This window comes from Amphiura filiformis, chromosome 16, assembly GCF_039555335.1.
Source record: "Amphiura filiformis chromosome 16, Afil_fr2py, whole genome shotgun sequence".
NCBI classification, from domain to species: Eukaryota; Metazoa; Echinodermata; class Ophiuroidea; order Amphilepidida; family Amphiuridae; genus Amphiura; species Amphiura filiformis.
This window is the reverse complement of record NC_092643.1, coordinates 34,249,929-34,272,666: the sequence shown is the minus strand read 5'-3', so window position 1 is coordinate 34,272,666 and position 22,738 is coordinate 34,249,929. Positions and strand designations below refer to the sequence as shown.

Sequence of the window (22,738 nt, the reverse complement as noted above, 5' to 3'; positions counted from 1 at the left end):
TCCAACCAATTCTGGAATATGGCAGCATCACCTTCCATCCATTAAATGTCACTTTAACCAACAGGCTTGAGTCTAATCAGAGATTTTCTTGCAGAGTCGTTTTCCAATCCTGAAATCTCTCTCATACAGACCTTCTCTGTAAATGCAATCTCCCAAGCCTGTCTAAATGTTGTGACATTGCTGCCCTTAGCCATCTTTTTAAGATTCTCAACCACCTCTGCACATCTCCCAACCCATTCAAGCATGATTTGGAGATATAATTTTGAAATGCCCAGATTGTCACGATTCTCAATATTTTGTCCGTAATTTGTTTTGTATCGATTTGTGTATCTCATTTGAACTTTTTGGGGCACCATTTAAACACTACTACGATATTGTGAATATCATGTACAGAGGCTTTCGCGGAAGTTGCTGTAAATGATCTTGAACAACGAGTTCAAGATCATCCACAATCAATTCCTTGAGCCGGGCAAGATAATAGGTCGTCGATATTGGAAAATTGTTAATTTTTAACCATGTACGGAAAGTATCAGCCAACGAACGAAAACATTTGCAGCATTCAAATTGTTTATTATTACACCTAGTAATAAGCTATATACCGTTTATTTTTTTTATTTATAAAACATTCTTCTTTTAAATTACAACAAACCAGTTATTATGTAGATGTACATAAAAACCACTATTGTACCAATAGTCACTTAGTGTTATCCTAAGCTACCCTACATCTAGCATTAATTCAATACTTCTAAGCAAATAATTAAGGTACCAATTATGTTCACCACCTGTATATCCTGAACAAATACAGATATGCCATAATTGGCACAACAACCAATAGCTGCATCGTTTAGCTCGAATTTAAGGCCTCATTCGTTGAAATCGTTAAAGAAATAAAGACACGACGATTCAAAAACCCAAGGAAGATGCAAATTCAAAAGTTACAATTTGCTCCATTGCAACCCTATTGAGTTGTACCCAAAGCGTTCTCGAACAAGAGGACTAGTGTTTCCATTGATTAGCACGTTTAAACTAGTATAGTGTCGTGCTTTCATTGATTAGAACACAAAACCTTTGATTTGGTTTCTTCCTTAGGTTTTAGATCACCGATTCTTTATTTCTCAACCAATTTCAACAAATAAGGTCTTAAACCAAAGCTCAAATGTACAGCTATTGGTTGCTTGTTTTAATTTTGATATATTTGTTTTTGTTTTGGGTATACAATTGCAATTGATTAAATACCGTCAACAGATTTGTTCAGGGAATTGTTATTATTTTGACGTTCAATGTTGCCACAGCGGGTAAAACATTTTCTACCATGTGTGATAAAACTTTTTGAAGTAAAAACACCACAACGATTATTCACAAAATTAATACTGTCATACAAATGTCATTAATATTATTACTGTCAAAAAGCAAACATTATCATATTCTGAAAAGTTTTGAGATTAGGCCTATATGAAAAAGCACACAATGGGTAACCTTTACCAAATGCTTGTTGAATATTGAACAACTCTGCTGTTGGGTAATATATAAAGCGTTAGGCAACCCCCCCTAAATTGTTTTCCTGAAGTCGGCCTTTATTATTTTTATTTTTGGACTTATTCTTAGATATGCCTCAAATTGTAAATTATAAGTTTGTTGCAGCATTGAGGGTTTATTTTTATTGATTTTGTATTAAAGAGATTGAAAATGTTTGTACCTTAAAATAACAATAACAGATTCCTGTTTTAGTCTGTTGTAATGGAATGTTTTCTAATAGCTGAACTAAAATAAATGGGGGTTTTATTTAGCACTACACCCCCCTCCGGGGGACTTAGCACTTGACTATTAATACGGGTATGCTACCCCAGAAAGACCCCTGTTTTTGGACCGAACAGCTCCAAAAGACCTCGGAATTTTAGTACAACAGACCCTTGATTTTGATACCATCAGCTCACAAAGATCCACTAATTCCAGTTCCGCAGGAGCATACCCATCAAACAATCATGACGTGCCCCGGTACATACACTGTGGTTACGATTTTAACACTTTTCTCAACCTATTTTGCAGCGAGTTAACAAAACTCTAGTCGAGTCGTATAATATATATTTTAGCTCGAGTCAAGTGAATTCACTCGAGTCGTTGCCATTTAAATATCGACTTAATGAATATTCGCCTCATTTTACATCGAGTCACAAGTCATGGCTCGTTGCAATTCTTGTCATTTTACCAACATGTATTAAGTATCAGTTTAGGCAAATGCCGCGATGTCTACGAATTTGTCATATTTACGTTTTTAAAAAGTGATGACAATGTAAGTGTTCAGTCGCTGTATACTTTAGTTTTCAGAAAGTAGACAACTTGCCATGTCGATGTAAAAATTTTAACACGTTGCTGGAGCCACCAGTCGTTTAAGAAATAATAGTAGTATTTTATAGTGGGTTTCAGTAACCCAAATGACCGTGCAATTCTGGATAAAAGCACCATTGACTTCGGTTTGGACTTCCTTATGGGGAGAAAAAAATTCGACAATATTAATGACGTCATAGGACACGCCCCTCTTTCTAGGGTACAAAAAATCAAAATAGGTTGTAATGAACTCAAATACTTCCTCTGGTCATAAGGAATTTTAAAGAATCAATCATAAGGTGTGTCTAAGATAATTTGGTACACCCCTTCTGAATATATTTTATATAACCAAAGATTTTTTTGCTTTCAACCAGAAGAGCACGATCATGGGGGGAAACGAGTTATTGACTACACTATTTGCGAATTCTTACAACAGCAATGGTAACACAAGCACCCACACCCTACACAAATGAGGATACCGCCCACGATGCAACCGATAATAATAGCAATCACGATTCCCAACCCCAAAGCAAGAACATCTTTGACAACATCGGTGAATCCTGAAAAATACAAGAATAAGGATTAATAAGTTTAATTTTACAAGCATATATAGTGTTTTTTTATGAAAGCTAAATTAATTCGAAACAAGCGTAAACATACCAATACAATAGATTCGTCTTAAAATAATACTTGTTTGTATATGCTTGGATCCGTAATTTATTTGCTCTAACTCCATAATGGCGCCAGGATGTAGCTTTCATCAGAAGCACTCATTATGCTTGTAGACGAGGTTTTACGGTATTGATCAACAATTTGAGTTATTGGGATTGCAGGGGCGGCGCCACAGGGGGGCATGGGGCAATTGTCCCCCTATGATTTGCAAAAAAAGAGGTAAAATGAAGGAAAAGAGAAAGAGAAGAAGGAGAGAAAAAAGGGAGGGGAGAGAAAAAGAGGAATGGGCAAATTTTGACATTTTTTACTGAAAAAGCATAAAAAACCTCTCTCTTTTCGCTCGCTACGCTCGCAAAGTGGACTTTAGTGATGGTGGGAGGGGCGACTAACTCGAGCCTACGCTCCTGATTAAAATATTTCCAACTTCCAGACACCCCCCATTCATATCATTTTATCCTGCCTATTATATACAAATAACCGGCATATCATATACAATGCAAATTAATATAGGCCTATACCGCGTTCGAACCATAGGCGTAGATCCCGGGGTGTGGGTTTTGGTGGCCCCCAATATTTCATAGGGTAGATGGTCCATACAATCATTCCCCAATGTTGACGCCTGTATGTGGGTTTCTGACCAAAGTAACCTCATATTTTGGCATTTTAGCGACTTTATTTAACCTTTCCACCATCACCAGTTAAGCTTCAATATCGCATATTTTCGCGCACTTCGTGCACATTTGTACAATGCGGAACTTATTCTGTTGCTAAAACTGTGCGCGTAGCGCCCGAAATTTTGGACAAATAAGGTCTACCACTGATAATTTTGGTTACTAGAAGTTGAATATTGGTCTTAAAATGTTCTTTCAAATGATTTTGTGCTGAAATTTTGACTTTCATCGCTTGAAGGGGCGAAGAATCGATGCTGAATTGGCCAATTTGGCGCCCCCCCTAATCGCGGCGCCCGGGGCACGTTACCCCCCCCCCCCCGTCCCCCGTAGTTACGCCACTGACCATCACACATAGGCTATAATACAATACGACTAATGATATTAGTATATTCTTTGGTTTCACGAATCATTTTTGTCGTATTATTTGTTTCGGGAAAAATCATGACGTTAGCTCGTCTGTCCCAGTCGATCTGATATTTCTAGCAAAGTACTAGATGTAGGGCTAGGTTGAGAGATTCCTTAGTTTTAAAATCATTATGCAATGCTCACCTTCACTGTCACTATTGTCACCACAATTATCATCATAATCCAGATATGTATCGTACGTCAAAGTTTCAGAGATGCAGCGACCGTTGTCACATCGAAATTCGTCACTAGCACAGGTATCTGTTGAAATATCATTAAAAATGTACAAATTATATTATTCAATTGTCATGAACAAATTATATTATTCAATTGTCATGAACAAATTATATTATTCAATTGTCATGAACAAATTATATTATTCAATTGTCATGAACATATTCCCCCGAGTTACTTTTCTAATAAAGGCCTACATAGCTTTGAAAATCAATGCCTTATCTATAATTATCATACAAATAATATGCAGCGGTTGCAGCCAATTAATTATATTTCTTTTGTCAAAGACTCGCTGACTGTTGACATACAATCCCGCTTACCCCAACACAGAAGACACACACCACATACACACACCCCAACAAACCCCACAAAAATTCCACAGAACACCCTCCACACACCACGCCTCAACTGGGGACTCTGTCCTGAACTATATCATGCATACGAACGAATTTTGGTTCGGTAACATTACGTGTTCCCAGTCAATGTCAGTTGGAGTGTGAGGTTTCATGTTTATGTTCCCGTTCGTAGCGAATTATTTCGCGGGAACATGCGTGCGTAAAAGGACTTTAATATTAACATTTAAGTTTAATAAAATTAGCTGTACACTCATAGAAATTGTTTGTTGACATTACTCAGTAAGTTGACGTGAGTCGTTGCGTCAACTTTCCGAGTAATGCCAACGCGTACAATTTTGAGTAACGCTGACTCGATATCATTATGTTGGTCGCACTCATTTGCACTTATTTTATTGAGTTGTTACAACTCAGAAAATAAAACTAGCCTAGGGTAGCATAATTTTCTAGAGGTGTGCTATAGTATACACAATTTTGCACTGATTACAAAAATAAATATTTGAATAATTGTGCAGAAAATGATCCAATTACGTGAATTAAGTAACAAAGTACCATATTGGAATAACTCAAAACAATAAGTCTCTCTCTCTCTTACATGTTGAGTTACAATAACTCAACTAATTGGTTCTTTGAACCTTGTTTATTTTTCTAAGTTCCCTGAACTTGAATTCAGAAGTTGGCATTACTTAAAAAGTTGACGCAACGACTTACGTCAACTTTTTAAGTAATGCCAACAAAGTTGATTAGTTGACGAAACTTTATGAGCCTTTTCAGGATTTTTAAAGTTCGGATAACTAAAATGAATTTTGTTTTAGCAACTTTTACACTATTTTTGAGTTGTCCAAAATAACTCCTTTTGAATTGCGCCAACAAGGCGAACAAGTCATTTCTATGAGTGTAATTTCACGCCTGGCCCTTTATCTTTTCATTGATTGCAATTACATATTTTATGGTTTCTTACCTGCAGTGCTGAACGAAGTTGCGATAAATTTGAAGTCGTTTAAAAAGCTGAAATCATTGCTGGTGAGAAGAAGTGTAATTTTGTTACTTGTTGATGCAATGGTTTCGTACCGAAACCCATCTACGGAGGACAGGTAAGTGCCGCAATTCTCGGTATTAAGTGTTGCTCCTGAAGCTGAAGGTCCGTTATATATCATAAGTGTATCATCACATGGTCCATAAGGCCCACCAACGCCTGGCTCAACATCATAAGAGAGCCACGTAAGAAGGATTTTTCTACCGGCAGTAGTACTAAGTGTAACCTCACAATTCAGATTCTCTCCATAATATGTGTTCGAGAAACTGGTACCTGATTCTATGACAGACGCTTTGCCTATCATTGTCTCCGTGCGATTACAGAGGTTTTCGAAATAGTAGTCGGTTGAACCTGTGAAAAAATAACAGAAAATATAATTGTTAAAGAAATGTGTGTAGTGTATATTCTACGTTTATTTATTAATTTTGTCATCATTACTAAAAAATAATCGGAATATTAAAATAGAAGAAGAAATATGGAATAATGAATGAATTTGACGAAAATTAAGTGACGAAATAGTCAGAAATACAATATGTGACCGTACAGCTCGAATGAGCCGTAAATTCCCTAATTGTATTCAGAGTTACAGTCCAAAATGTGCATAAAGCTTGTATTCATAATGTACCTAATAATTGTCCTACAAGTGTCTCATTTCAGTCCAGTCAAATACCAATCTTTAATGCTATTGTTGAAGAGGATACCCGGGAGAGGATAATAAGCTTATACTTATAGTAAATAGCTTTAGGCTTTGTTTGCTTTGGCTAAATCCTGTTCAAGTGGTGGGTTAACCAACAATTAACAATGAGAGGACATTTCTGAACCTCGTTGACTTGGGGATGATTTGAAGTGACCGCCAATTATGACCATTTGATATTTAATACCAGCAATGTAGAAAAAGAGATATATTGTAGCACCAAAATAATGTACCTTTTTACTGAAGGAGCAAAGTTCAACAAACCATAACCCCGCTACTGGATATCGTTTGAAGTCAAATAATATACCATTTTAAAGCTTAAATGATATATATTTGCTAAACACGAAATAAAACAATTTTGACCGGGGGAGGTATTTACGGCTCATTCGCCATGACAGGTCACATATATACAATAAAAATATATACAATAAAAATTAAATTTAAAAATGGGTATCAGCAGTACAAACTATCAAATCACACAAATATATAGTCCCAATATCGTAAAAAATATGTTTGTAACAGCTACATAATAATATATAATTGGTATACAAATAGCCAGAATTTAAAACAGAAAAAACCCCGTAAAATCCCAAAAGCATTCTTTGGTAAAACAGCTGAAAAATGCTGGCAACTTTGCTGCTGCCAGTGGCCCGTTTATCCACCAGATATATTTTAGCAATATTTATGCACATAATTTGAATCCTACCATATTTCCAGTTTACCGACCTAGAGTTAAAAGCAGTTTCAAATAAAGTTCTTGTTTTGTTTTATTCTTTATTTGCGACCACACAAGAAATACAAACATGTATACTTACTTGCTCTTACTAAAGCCAAACACAGTAACAAGTAAACTGCTCCGGTCCAATTATACATGATGACCGTTTGTGATATCCTGGTAGCTAATCCAACAATATCGTAGTTATCAAAATTAGTTCTTTGTACGTAACCTGCTTGCTATAGAGAAAATACTTCCTTAGCAATTTGGTGCATATCCTGACTTTGTTCCTGGCTCGTGGCTAGCCAATAATTGAATGATCAAAATAAAAGTGTGCCAATTCAGTCGCACACTAACTGGTTACACATCCGGAACCCATCCGGAACCCGGTGGATGCTCATGCACAGTGTCATCGCCCCGATATCTTCATGGCAGAAATTCCCATGATGGTATGGCGAATCCACTAGTTCTTCAACAGCTACGCATCAGCTGACGCATGGCCATTTTGTTCCGACCTGTGTTTGGTTGTTTTGAGAGATATGCCGAGGGATTGTATGAAAAAAATCCGTCTGGTACGTTTCTTCCCTCCCCACTTCGCATGCGCGGCAGCTCCTCATCTGCTTGAAGGACTCATTTTTTATGTTCTGCGCACAGACTCACTACGCTGCTACGTGTTTTTCTTTTTCCAATTATAGCTAGGAATAAAATTATCTCAAGTGTTATTTGTTATTTCAAATCATCTCGTTTGCAACTCATTTAAAGGTTCTTGTATGTAGCCTATTGTGTGTATTGTATGTATGTACGACGTAATTATGTGGTCTAATCATGTAATAGGAATGTGCTTTTATTGTCACTGAGGCTGCCAATTCTAGAGACAGTGAGCGTCATTTGTTCCCATCAACAATATGATTTTGACTCTGTTAAATAGAATAGGAATGACATCCCTATAGGTGAGTTTATACTACATCACTGAGTGATAGCGATTGTTTTTCAGCCAATGAGATAGGACTCATTATTGTTGCGTTGAGAAAAGCGAGCTACCAATCGCTCGTGGCTCGGCGACGGAGTATAAATCTAGCTGAGTTGTAAACTGGTGCTTGATGGTGCGTTTAAATTTCCACGTGTTCCGCATTAGGCTGTATTTCTATTAGCTTCTATTGGTTCGATTCAGCCCATACAAAAATTAATTATTAACCTGGTGGTGTCGTTGTGTCACGTAATATGAAGCATATAGGGCGTATGTTTGTTTTAGAGAACTTGTATATTTAGACATGGGTGTGCTTTGAAGAAAAATCCCATGACATGTTTTTAATTTTGTAAAACTTCCGCGTACGCCCACAAAACTAGGTAAATTCACTAATTTAGTAACCTAAAATCCTGTTTTTGCGCCCCTCGAAAACAATTGGAGTACCCCGCGTCATACAAAGTAGCAAGCATGGCCAATAAAATTACTATTCAACGTGAAAGTTTGTGGTTGTATGGAGGTGTATCTGCATTTGGTGTAACCCTTCATAGTCCCGGTAAAAATAGCTCCAACACGAAATATTTTGACGTCCGAGTTGTTTTGAAAAAAAACCCCAAACCCCCCAAAAAAACAACAACAAAAAAACCACACACAATAGAAAAGGAGCTTTACATTACAAATCTTTTCAGAAAATGTTCCGAATCGAATGTGCATGGGTGATAGGCTCTCGGAATAATATCATGGCCGGAACTGGTAAGGAGGCGCGAGTGTTGGCTGAAATTCCGAATGTCGCTGTTCAGGGGTAATCTGCAAGAATTCTTTTGTACATAAATATTATGTAGCCAGAGGTTTCCAGTGGTATAAAAATCTCAACTTTTTTTCAGAACAGTGGGGAGATGATAATGTGGATCACGAAATGACATTTTAAAGAAGCGAATTGTATTATCATATGAAAAGATAAAGATTAAGGCTGTTATTATCATTGATGGTCTATAAAAACTCGATTAAGATCAAGGATATGACGGGAATATTATAGTATAGAGATGAAAATACTAAAAATAAGTTGTATGAATAGACAAAGATGAGGATCACGGCAATCAGGAATATAAATTATTTTTATAATAATCTATGCAGGTGCTGAATTTGACTTTCTGTTTACTAAAATGTAAATTTAACGTTAAAGGATAGGAAATGATTTTGGTATCAGCCTTAGGTTAATCACATTTATCGTGTTTTGATGCATGTTTTTTTTGATAAGAAGTCGATGACTTGATACTTTCCTGTATCCTTGATCATAGACATAGACCATATCCTCTCACATAGCATCCACATAGCTGAGTGTAGCTCCACATCCACATATCTAACGGTAGCTCCACATCTAACATAGCCCTATTATCAGGTACCTACATTTTAACATCTGTATAAGTGCTCGGGATAAGCACTAAATGCACTATGAGTTTCATATTAGTATTTTCGGGGGGGGGGGGGCAGTACAATGTGTAGCGACAACGTGGGGGTCTTTTGGAGGCAAAATTGTGTGAAAAATATCGGTCTTTCGGTAAGAAAAAACTAAAAACGTTGGGGTCCTTCGCTGGCATATGCTACAAATTGAGGTTTTTTGAGGTAAGATCCTAACAATGGGGTCTTTCGGAGCAGGTGCTGAAAACTCGGATCGAGGGAAGATGCTAAAATGTGATCCGCTCTGACAAAACCAGGAACAAGGCGCATTTTTGATGATTTGAATAAAAATGTAAACACTAGACAATAAGCTTAGAAATTCATCAATACTTTTCAAGATATGGATAATTTTGTAAATGATACATTACTTGATATTTTTGCAAAATTCCTATTCTAATGGGTCAATTAGTTTCCAGCCTTACACAGGATTGAATAGGGATTATCATAGTTCAACGGTTATTTATTGATAACATTTTTTTTTAAATAAAAACTTTCAATGATTTGAAAGTCCACATAGTCCCACAGTCAAATACCATGAAATAAAGAATTCCAAAATTTTTTTAATGGGAATGTCATCTTTAAAGGCCTATATTTCAAAAACAAGTTTGGCGACTTGTTCCGGGTTTTGTTGGAGCTGGGCACAAATTATGGTTTTTCAGGGTCAGGTTCGAAAAATTGGATATTTGGGGACATATTATATTGCAATAGTAGGAATGTTTCCACAAAAAGGGCCTTTGGAAAACAAAATATGTGGGGAAACAAAGCGGCTCTTTGGTGGGAAACATGTAAAATACGGGTTCTGGGGAAACATGGGAAAACGGACAAAAACCATCTTTGGGGCTGGACATAAATGAACTTGTATGTTGAGATTTTTTAGCCTTTTCAATATCTTCTGAGATTTGTGATTTGCAACTACCAGTCTTTAGGATGAATCTAACACAGGGGGTGTCTGAGGGGTTCGTCTCTTTAAGTTGAGAAATTTTACCCGGATAAAGCGTGAGAATTATGATTTGGAGATATAATTTGAAATGCTCAGATTGTTAGCTTTAAAATGATCTAACACTTAATTATGATTACTCAATATTTTGTCCTTATTTTTTTTACATCTTTAGCTTTAAAATTCCTTTGTTTTGTATCGATTTGTGGCGTGTTTATTAGACTAGATTAAATAAAGCCTTGGCGGCTTTACCCGGATTTGGTGGAAGTAGGTCTCATTTGAACTTTTTGGTGCACCATTTAAAACACTACTACGGTATTATGAACATCATGTACACAAGTTTTCACGGAAGCTGCTGTAAATGATCTTGAACAACGAGTTCAAGATCATCCACAACCACTTCCTTGAGCCGGGCAAGATAATAGGTCGTCGACATTGGCAATATGTTAGTTTTAACCATGTAAGTATCAACCCACGAACGAAATATTTTGCAACATTCAAATTGTTTGTTATTACACCTAGTAATAAGCTATGGCCTTTATTTAGTAAAACGTTCTTCTTTTAAATGACAACAAACCAGTTATCATGTAGATGTACATAAAAACCACTATTGTACCAATAACCACTTAGTATATCATAAATATGGCATGCATTATTATTTTGATGTTTAAAGTTGCCGCTGCTGACAAAACGTTTTTTTTACCATTACGTGTCATAATGTCATTAATAACTATCAAGAATTAAAAATTATCGTATTCTGAAAAGTTTTGAGATTATATGAAAGACGTACAAAATGGTGGGTATACGTTTTACCAAAATACTTGTTCAACAGTGAACAACTCTCAGCTATTTGAATCATGTGCACCCCGGATATGGAATTCTCTGCCTCATGACATCAGAGAAGCTGGTACACTCCAGCTTTTCAAAACAAATCTGAAAATATACTTGTTCAAGTAGTTTTTTCATGCTCTTATCCAATTGTCATGACATATATTATGCTTTGTATTTTTGTATTAGTTTATGTCTCTGGTTCATGTACCTGTATATATTTTCTTGTAAAGCGCTCCGTTCTTTGTGCGGCGCTCAATAATTGCCTATTATGTTATGTTATGTTATGTTATGTTATGTTATGTTATGTTATGTTATGTTATGTTATGTTATGTTATGTTATGTTATGTTATGTTTGTAATATATAGCGTTAGACAACCCCTAAATGTTTTTTCTTGTTTGTGGCCTGAAAACCAAAATACCAAATGCTATTTTTATTCTTTTTAATATTGTTAATATTTCAAATTGTAAGTTAAAAGTTTGTGCAGCATATTTGAGGGTTTATTTTTTTATTGATTTTGTATTACATACATACATACATATACGAATTTTTTATTCAATAATGAACAAATACATTTGGGCCACCAAAGCGGCATTATAAATCATTACATGAATAAATTACAAACAACATGAAATTGAACAGGAAGAATCAATTGATTTTGGTGAGCCTGTATCGCAGTCTCCAAATGATGTTGGTTCCAATCATGGAACTGACAGAAGCATACTTGGCAACAGCCTTGGCAACACGTTTGGGGAAGCCAAGTTTCTTCAACCCACTTCGGAAACGGTGATGAATATGGCCGAGTGACCCAATCACGAAGACAAGGAGTTTGCAATCAAATCCGCACAATGTGAGCAAGTTACAAAGAGGAGTATACTTTTGGAACTTTGTGTTGTAACTTTCCCCAATGAAAGCATCGAAAGGACAAGTTACTTCCAAGATGAAACACTTCATGTTTTCGTGATCAATGAGAAATAGGTCTGGTTTTCTTGCTTGAATGTCCTGAAAGATGTTTGCGAATTCAATTTCATCATCGTCATTCGTGATCAGGGCACCTGAGATGATCTTTTCACGGTAGATATCACACCTGTTGTATTTTTTAATTTCCTTTTCAAGGATATTCATGATCCGGTTATGTCTTGAAATGTAATTGTAACGAAATTGCATGCAGCCGTTTGCTACATGTGAAATTGTATCATATGGATTTCTGCAAAGAGGGCACGACTTGCTAACCTGAGGAAACATTACATGGAGCAATGAATTTGATTCAGCGATTTGGAGTCTAGCTTTGGTGATAAACTTAATCAGGTCGACACTTAAATCACCATTCTTTAAATGCTCCATCGAACATGCATAATCTGCTTTCTCGAGGTCCGCAAGTCTTCCCTGTGATTCAAGATTTTTCCAGTTGCTTAGTTCAGTTTCAGTCAGTTTCTTTATGATAAAATGATAAATTACTTTGTGACAAACTATAACAGTTTCACCTGCCTTTATGGCATACGCAAAGTTTTCGTTGTTTGATTTAACCAACTCGATGGCTAATTTTGAGCAGATCTCGTTTAACTCAATTCCAGGCTGACTTGCTCAAGCAAGTCTGAATATTTTTATGATGATACCATTTTCATCAGCTTCATACCCAGCAAAATTTTTACCTTCATCATTAGTTTCTTTAACTTTTCTTTTTTGCATGTGCAGTTTGAGGGACTTTTCAGCAGTCTTCCGGACCACATCATCATCTGAATTCAACATCTGTACATATGACGCCACCTTTTTAGCGAAATAAATACTAGATGGTTTTCGGATTCCAAGGCCTCCAGATGATTTTGGGACAAAAACATACTTGCGGTTAGAATTAGTATGTTGGCCTAACCATGATCTGGCATACTTGATTATTAAATCCTCCATTGCCGTCAAAGTTTTAAATGGTATAGGCAGAATGCTGAAAAATCCTTCAACTGTTGGAATGCATAATGTATTGATTGCTTCAAGTTTAAAGCAGATTGCAAGCGGAGCAATGTCGAGTTTTTGCAATAAATTTTTGAATTTTGTAATAATTCTGACACTTGATGAGTCCAATCACCCGTCATATTGATTGAATAACCAAGGTACTCATATGACTTATCACGTTGATATTTTTCCACTGGGTTACCTTGCAAATTGATGATGGTTTGATCAGCTTGACCACGCTTATACCAATTGGTGCCTGATCTACGTTCGTACAAAAGAGCCGATTTTTGAGCCTTGATGTCAAGTTTGGCCCAATTGCAAAATGTTTCAACTTTCATTCCCATATCAACAATTTGCCGAGGATCACGTGTACATACGGCAATATCGTCAACATAGGCCTGGACGGGGATTGGCAAATGTTGCTCATCAAATGGTTCTTTTAACCATCTCAAAAGCATGTCTATACCAAGTTCAAAGGCAAAAACATACATACATACATACATACATACAAAAGTTTCTTAGGACGCAATTCGCCAAAGCAACATTGCGTTTACAAAAATATCATGAGCAAAATACATAAGTATTAAAGGGGGTCTCCGGCAATCACAACATTATGCCTTATATGTTAGAAAAATAATTATCAAGCACGAATTACATGGTTTCATTTAAAACAAACTCATAGTGACCATAAAAACGAATAAGAACATCAGCCTCTCAACACGCGATATTCAAAATTCCCGGGCGCCGAAATTGTCGAGTGCAATGACTTCCCGGTAATACAATGAATGGAGCACAAATAACCATTACGTCATTGCACTTAGACAATTTCGGCGCGGGAATTTTGAATATCGCGTGTTGAGAGCCGACTGTTTTTATTCGTTTTTACGGTCAATATGAGTTTGATTTAAATCAAACCATGTGATTCGTGCTTGATAACTATTTTTCTACCATAAAAGGCATAATGTTGTGATTGCCGGAGATTCTTTAAGGGGGTACGACACCCCTGGCCAATTTTGTTCCTATTTTTGCATTTTTCTCAAAAATTATAGCACATTGGTGATAGGTAAGATATGTATATTATAGGGGCAAGGACTACAACTACTGTACTGAAAATTCAGCAACTCAAAGCAATTGGTTATTGACTTATTGATCAAATATTGGTTTCCCTCATTTTTGACTGTAACTCCACAACTGTTGTCTGTGCTGAAATAAAGTTTCAAGGGTAGTAGTTGTAGTCCTTGCCCCTATAATATACATATCTACTTGTCCCCAATGCGCTATAATTTTTTGAGATAAATGCAAAAATAGGCACAGAATTGGGTAGGGGTGTAGTACCCCCTTAAGGAATCTGATATCTAACGTGTGCACAATATGTTTGTGGGAGCTGAGAGTACACCAGACATATTGAATTGCATTCTGAATACGAGGAATGTCCTTCTGATATCAAATTATTATGATTTTTGAAATTCGCGATATAATATCAATTTATGACAAATTATTAAAATTTGATATTTTTTAATTTTTTAATATTTAACAGTTCTCAAAGTAAACTTTATAAATCTAATGCTATTTACTTAAAGTGTATTCGCTACTTGCATGGTCCCGCCATTATGCACTATGTGTGGGGAGAGCCTCGAACTGGCAGCATGTATGAATGATAAATGACCAGTCATATAACATTCTGTGTAAGGTTACGTAATTCTTCCTTTCATGTATGCTGCCAGTTCGAGGCTCTCCCCGCACATAGTGCATAATGGCAGAACCTTGCAAGTATAGCGAATGTAGCTGGGATGAAAAGCTGACGATCAATTGAAAATTTTGACTTTTCGTATTGAAGATATACATTTTTTGGTGTTTTGGGGAAAATCCATATCTTCAATACGAAAGGTCAAAATTTTCATCCCAGCTACATTCACTTTAAATACATATCATTAGATTTATAAAGTTTACTTCGAGGACTTTTAAATATCAAAAATATATTTTTTAATCTTTTGACATAAAATGTGTATTATATCGCTAATTTCAAAATTATTTGATATCAGAAAGACATTCTTCGCATTCAATATGCAATTCGATATGCCTGATGTGCTCTCATGTCCCACAAAATATACTGTCCAAACGTTGCTACCAGAGCCCTTAAAGAGATTGTTTGTGCCTGAAAATAACAATAACAGCTACTTGTTTTGGCCTAAGTTTTAATTGAATGTTTTTCAAACAGTTGAGTTGCTCGTAGCTGAACTAAAATAAATAACACATCACATGTGTTGCAACAGTGTAATAATATCTCGTTAGCACTATAACCCCCGGGGGTCTTAACACACTTGACTATTAATACGGGTACGCTACCACAGAAAGACCACTGAATTTTCGTACAACAGACCCTTGATTTTGATACCGATATACCTTCAGCTCACAAAGATCCACTGATTCCAGTTCAACATTATTATGCTATGCCCCCGTACAAAGACTGCAATTAAGATTTCAAACTTTTTCTCAACCTATTTTGCAGCGAGTAAAAAAATTCAAGTCGAGTCAAATCACATCGCATATTATTAGCTCGAGTGAAGTGAAGTCACTCGAGTCACTATAATTCAAATACCGTAAACGTTCGCCTAATGGCGCACCTGGGCTCCTTTGCCTTGGGGCAAATTTCATGTACAAATAGAGAGCTCCCTCTTCTAAATATCCCAACAAGAATTAAGGGCCCTTATTTGCTGGTGGGATTTTTTTTAATTGGAGGGCACTGTTAGTTTGTGTCTAATATTCCAGTTATGTCAAGGGATCCCATAGTGCCATTAGGTGAACGTTTACGGTATCGCCTCAATGAATATTCGCCTCATTTTGCATTGATTCACATGGCTCGTTGCAATTCTTGTTATTTTACCAACAGGTATTTAAGTATCAGTTAAGGCAAATACCGTTATGTCTAAGAATTTGATATGTTTACATTTTTAAAAAGTGATGACAATAATAAATTATTAGTGTTCCGTCGCTGTACTCGTTTATTTTTCAGAAAGTAGACAATTTGCCTGATGTAACTATGACATTTCGATTTTATTTGTTTTCAAGAGTTGCGATATTTTGAACAAGTTGCTGGAGCCACAAGTCGTTTAAGACGTAGCAGTTGTAGAAGAAAAATGGAAAATAAATTAATGTAAAACTCAAAGGGCAGAATTAGGAAGAGGAAGTAGAAAAGAAGAGGAAGAAGAAGCAGAGGAAGAAAAAAGGTGGAGGAGAAAAAGAAACACGACGACGACGACAACAACAACAGCAAGCGGAACAAGTATAACAGGAAGAAGCTCAAGAAAAAAGAAGAACAAGAAGAGGATGCGGCGGAGGAGAAAGATGAAGATGAAAAGGAGATTTCCTTTATTTAAAATATTTTATCGGTCCTTTACATTGTTAGTTGAACAGCCGTATGACCATTTATAGTGGGTGTCATTAACCAAAATGACTTCTGGATAAAAGCACCAACTTCGGTATGGACTTTCCCTATGGGTAAATCGAAATCTTATAGGAGTACCTGAAAAATCGACCACGTTAATGACGTCATAGGCCACGACCCCTCTTTCTAGGGGCGAAAATCAAAATACTGCAAATTAAGTTGTAATGTAACTCAAATTCAAATTAGAAAAGTCAATCATCAGGTGTGTCTAAGATACTTTGGTACATCCCTTCTGAAATGTGACCGTACACCACGAATGAGCCGTAAATGTCCTCAATTGTATTCTGAGTTACAGTGTAAAATGGGCATGAAGGTCGTATTCATAGGTACCTCAATTTGGTGCTACGTGTACCTCATTTAATGAGATACACGTAGCACCAAATTGAAATACCTATGAATATGACCTTCATGCCCATTTTACACTGTAACTCAGAATACAATTGAGGACATTTACGGCTCATTCGTGGTGTACGGTCACAAATTATTTTCCAAAGAAATTCTTGCTTTTATCCAGAAAAACACGATCATGGTGGAAGCAGTTATTGACTACACTATTTGTGAATTCTTACAACACAGATGGTAACACAAGCACCCACAGCCTACACAAATGAGGATACCGCCCACGATGCAACCGATAATAATAGCAATCACGATTCCGATCCCCAGAGCGAAACCTCGTCCGATAGCGTCAGCTATGTCAGTGAATCCTGAAAAATACAAGATTAATTCTGGTTTAATTCTGACTTATTTTTTAGTTTATTGATCAACAAGTCGATTTATCTATTGATGGGCCGAGTGTAAACCCTGATGAGAACACGAATATAACATGGCACAGTGTCATTGCCCCGATATCTTCATGGCAGAAATCCCCATGATGGTAGGTCGAATCCACTAGTTCTTCAACAGCCACGCATGGCTATTTTGTTCCGATCTGTTTAATAGTTTTGAGACTATGGGCCGAGGGACCTCCGACTAAGGCTATTGACAATAGCCGACATATGAAGGGTTTGTTTCCAAAAGGTGCTAAATCCAATAGCTGCCTTGTGTCACATTTTTCTGGTATATTAATTTAATGACATTTATTTAGCGATTGAAATAAATATGTTTGTAACTCATTTTGTCCCCTAAAAATTCTCCAATGTAAAGTTTCAAAATGGCTGCCAATGGATTTAGCTCCTTTTGGAAGGAAAAAAATTCTTTTATATTAATTATTTTCTTCTTCGCACATGGGAGGTTAAGCTTAGGAATATGAATTTTACACAAAGCAGCCGTTGGCCTTTTTTGGAACCAAGCTCTTCATATAAACATTTTCTGTTAAATGTTCGTGTTTGCTGGGATGCTCACCTTTACTGTCACTATCATCACCACAATTGTCATCACTGTCCAGATATTTATCCCAGGTCAAAGTTTCAGAGATGCAGCGACCGTTGTCACATCGAAATTCGTCACTAGCACAGGTATCTGTTGAAATATCATCAAAATTACACAAATTATATTATTCAATATTGCCATGAACATCTTTCCCGAGCTAATTCTCTAACATATAAGTTTGAAAATCAATATCATACAGAGAAAATTCAGCCGTTTTCTTTGTCAAAGACTGGCTCCGAATTGACACACACCCGCTCAGCCAACCCACAGACAGAAGACATACACCCTACATACCCACCCCAAAACACCCGCAAACACTCACAGAACACCAGGGGCGGATACAGGATTTCGAGAAAGGGGGGTACACTCCTGAAAATAAAAAAATTAAATAAATGGCCGCGAAGCGGTCATCCCTGAGGCTTGCGCGACGCAGGGGGGGTGTCTGAGGGGGGATGTGCCCCCTCAGAAGTGAGAAACTTTTGGAAAATGAAGACCCAAGTGAAGCCATTTGGTGGACCATTTTGTCAACATTATGGTGTAAAATTTTAGTTTGAAAAAGCCTAAAATTTGCAAAAAGACGGCCCAATTGAAGCCATTCGTGGACAAGTTTTGACCTCTTTTGTAAAATTTGCTTTATATGTACCCATAACGTTTCGCGACATGGGGGGTGTCTGAGGGGATGCCCCTCAGAAATGAGAAACATTTGCAAAATAAAAACCTAATTGAAGCCATTTGGTGGACCATTTTGGCACTATTATGGTGTAAAATTTGAGTTTGAAAAAGCCGAAAATATAAAATTTGCGAAATGACAGGCCAATTGAAGCCACCTTTTTTCACTGTTATTGTATAAATTCAGAGTGCTGGGTGTGAAATACAGAAGCGAAAACGGGCAGTTGTTTATACAGGCAGGGGTGTCTGATGTTCCCCCTCCGAAATTTGGAAATTTTGTGAAATGAAGGTCCAATTGAAGCCATTTGGTGCATCTGTTTTACACTATACGAGAGTATATCATTGCTTTTTAAAACAAAACAGGGCCCGAACTCAATTTGTAAAATGTTACACTGACACTTTAATAGGACTATAAGACTTGGAGATTCGGCATGGATCGAAGTCAGCATGGAGTCCGTATTAATACTGACTTTGGTGACAAAATGTGACGGGCCCTGCATCATCGACGGGCCATCAGAAATCAACAAGTACTGCCTAAAAGAATCCGGCCTATATTAGGCCTATATAGGGCCTACTTTTGATATACCAGACTGTGAGCTACTGTGCGGTTTATTTGGCATGGGCCTACTTATTATACGTGCAATTTAACTTTTCCCCTTCTCCTTTTCTCTTCTCTTTTTCTCCTTTTTTCCTCTTTCTCTTCTCTTCTCTCTTTTCCTCTTTTTTTTTTTTGGGAGAGGGGGGAGGAAGGGGCACCGCCCCCTGAATCCGCGCCTGGAGAGTGCCACCCCGGTGTATGATACTCACTACAGATTTATTAGGCTATAGGCCCGAAGATTTTTTCTTTCTTTTTACGTTGTGCCGTTTTCTTTTTTTCTTTCTTTTTTTTTTCCCTTTTTTTTCTTTTCCTCTTTTCTTTCCCTCCTTCTCTTCTCTTTCATTTTTCTTTTTTATTTTTTGGGATCCGCCAAAAGGGGGGGCACGGGCCGGCTGTGCCCCCTCTAAATCCGCGCATGCAGAACACACACAAACACCTCACCCCCATCGCCCCCAACCTGAGGACACTGTCCTGGACTATACAAATGAACTTGTGTTAAATTTTGCCTGCAAACCAGGGACATTTGGAAATTGACACACATTACCTGATTACGTTGGGTACTTATATTCCCAGTCAATGCCAGTTGGAGTGTGAGGTTTCATGTTTGTGTGCCCGATCGCAGCAAAGTATATGCGCGCACACCCCCAGACCCACGAGGGAACATGCGTGCGTAAAAGGACATTTATATTAACATGAAAGTACTATAATATGCCATACATTTAAATCAAATTTTTAGTTTAATAAAAGTAGCTGCAAATTCACACCTTGTCCTTAATATCATAGTCATGAATTGAAATTTTACATATTTTATGCATGGTTTCTTACTAATTAGAGAAATTACCTGCAGTACTGAACGAAGTTGCGATGAATTGGAAGTCGTTGAGAAAGAAGTCATTATCGGTATTGAGGAGCAGTGTAATTTTGTTACTTGTCGATGCAATGGTTTCATACCGTGACCGATTAAAAGGGATGGGTAAAAGCCGCAATACTTAGTATTAAGTGTTGTTCCTGAAGCTGAAGCTCCGTTATATATCTTAAGTGTATCAGCACATGCCCCAGCAACGTCTGTATTAACATCATAATAGAGCCACGTAAGAAGGATTTTTCTACCGGCAGTAGTACTAAGCGTGACAGGACAATTCAGATTGTTTCCATAATATCTGTCCGAAGAACTGGTACCTGATTGTATTACAGCAGCCTCATTACCTATTGTCTGCGTCAGATTACAGAGGTTTTCGAAATAGTAGTCGGTAAAAGCTGTGAAATATTAACAGAAATATATAATTATTAGAAAAATGTGGATTATGTACAATCTGTATTGTTTTAAGGGCACTGGTAGCAACGTTTGCACAGTATTTTTTGTGGGACATGAGAGCACATCAGGCATATCGAATTTTATTCTGAATACGAGGAATGTCCTTCTGATATCAAATAATTTTGATTTTTTTTGGCGATACAAATTTTATGGAAAATTATTAAAAATTGATATATGTTAATTTATACACATTTTTTCCCAAAAAGACCTACATTTTTGGGAAAAAATTCTATATCTTCAACACGAAAGGTCAAATTTTTCAAATGATCGTCGGCTTTTCCTCCCAGCTACTTATACTGTAAGTAAATATCATTAGATTTATAAATTTTACTTGTCAAAATTATCAATTTTTAATAATTTGCCATAAAATTTGTATTATATCGCGAATTAAAAAAAAAATCAAAATTATTTGATATCAGATGGACATTCCTCGCATTCTGAATCAATTCGATACGTCTGATGTGCTCTCATGTCCCACAAAAAATACTGTGCAGACGTTTCTACCCCAGCCCTTAAAGGTAAATGAACTATCTTGCAAGATTTAAATCATTCACTTAAAGCCATATTATGACATTTCTGTAAAAATAGATTAGTATTTATTTTCCATAAAATCTTAGCTTTTACTGTCAGATATGTCCCTTTTCATTTCGAGCCGAACAAGTGAGGTAAAGCAAAGAAAATTGGAATTTACTACTAGTAGGTATATCACAGTGGCTGCACAATAATTCTGCTACACTGTGCATGCAAGCATAACAGTGAATTGAAAAGCGCGCGCTTGTGTGAAGCCTTCCCGAGGCTACCATCGGGTCCCCCAAAATTAAAAATTGTTTTGTTTAAGAACTACTGCCTGGTTTTATGGATTTTTGAAGATCGCTCATAAATCAGTAAATATAGGCCTATTGAAATAAAGGGACCTACCACCATTTAGCTGAAATACTAATCTGTCTTAGCATGTAAATTATTTCCGTCGACAACGAATGCGAGAAAACTAGTTGAAACAAAACATTATATCAAAGATATTTCTAGGGAGTAATTTTCCAAACCTCAATAGCTCTAAGCCATTGTGTGTGTCCAAGGCCATACTATTTTTGTATACGCGTTACAGTGGGAATGGCTTTTCCGTTTACCATTTGTCATCCCATGTTAATCCAGATAACAAAATGTTCATTTAAAGTCTCATTGCAAATGAATTATGATTTTTACTTTTCGGATTTGGCTTTGAGCAATGGTGACACATACCATGTTTACAGAAAAAAATGAAAATTTTATTCCTGACATCGTCAAAATGTCAAACTTTGTATGTTTTGTATTAAATTTAAGTAATTAACTGCAGTTTCTTTATTCAACATCATAACAGGTTCATACTTGACATATTTATGGTGAATGAATAGACTTTCATTAAATATTGAAAAAAAACCACCAAAATTACTCATGCCTAATTTACATAAAAATACCATGAATACATAATTACCTGTAATTAGCTAATTTGCATAATTAATTACTTTTTGTGTATTTTTTGTTGTCAATTGAAATAACTTTGTATACATATGTGTGCAAAAAACCGCACCCTGATATCATGTACGGTTTTCTATTGGCATCAATTTTGCATATTAATTAGCTGAACTTAGTCATTTTTTCACCTTTAATTTGTCTGCAGATTGGCTGAATTTGCTAAAATAGTATATTTGGTTAATTTATTATAATTATTCAATGATAGATTTTTTAATTTTGTTTTCTTTAACGAAGTTAGGAAAGATAGGCATTTAACCTGTGATACTTAAATTAACTCTGCTTTTTCAAGCAAGCGTCCAAATAAACCTTCAAAATCTAGAAATGTGCCAATTTTGTCATTATAGCCATTTGTGGCAGGTTTTAATTCCATTTACGAGCATCTTAAAATTGACACTACATCACAATGCATTGACCGATTTCAATTCCGTTTTTTTATTTTTGATGCTTTAATAAGACCTACTGCCTGGTTTTATGGATTTTTGAAGATCGCTCATAAATCAGTAAATATAGGCCTATTGAAATAAAGGGACCTACCACCATTTAGCTGAAATACTAATCTGTCTTAGCATGTAAATTATTTCCGTCGAC

At 36.4% G+C, this 22,738-nt stretch overlaps 1 protein-coding gene across 1 annotated transcript in view; it reads right to left on the bottom strand.

Moving 5' to 3' along the window:
* Positions 1-22,738, bottom strand: part of LOC140172588 (uncharacterized) — a 48,958-nt gene that overhangs the window by 8,988 nt on the left and 17,232 nt on the right. Inside the window, exons 6-13 of the mRNA XM_072195728.1 lie at positions 20,165-20,172; positions 18,030-18,146; positions 17,289-17,392; positions 7,206-7,344; positions 5,622-6,047; positions 4,218-4,334; positions 2,735-2,885; positions 1,312-1,370 (exon numbers count right to left, since the gene is read on the bottom strand). Coding sequence (XP_072051829.1) covers positions 1,312-1,370; positions 2,735-2,885; positions 4,218-4,334; positions 5,622-6,047; positions 7,206-7,344; positions 17,289-17,392; positions 18,030-18,146; positions 20,165-20,172 — 1,121 coding nt within the window. The remainder of the gene's footprint in view (positions 1-1,311; positions 1,371-2,734; positions 2,886-4,217; positions 4,335-5,621; positions 6,048-7,205; positions 7,345-17,288; positions 17,393-18,029; positions 18,147-20,164; positions 20,173-22,738) is intronic.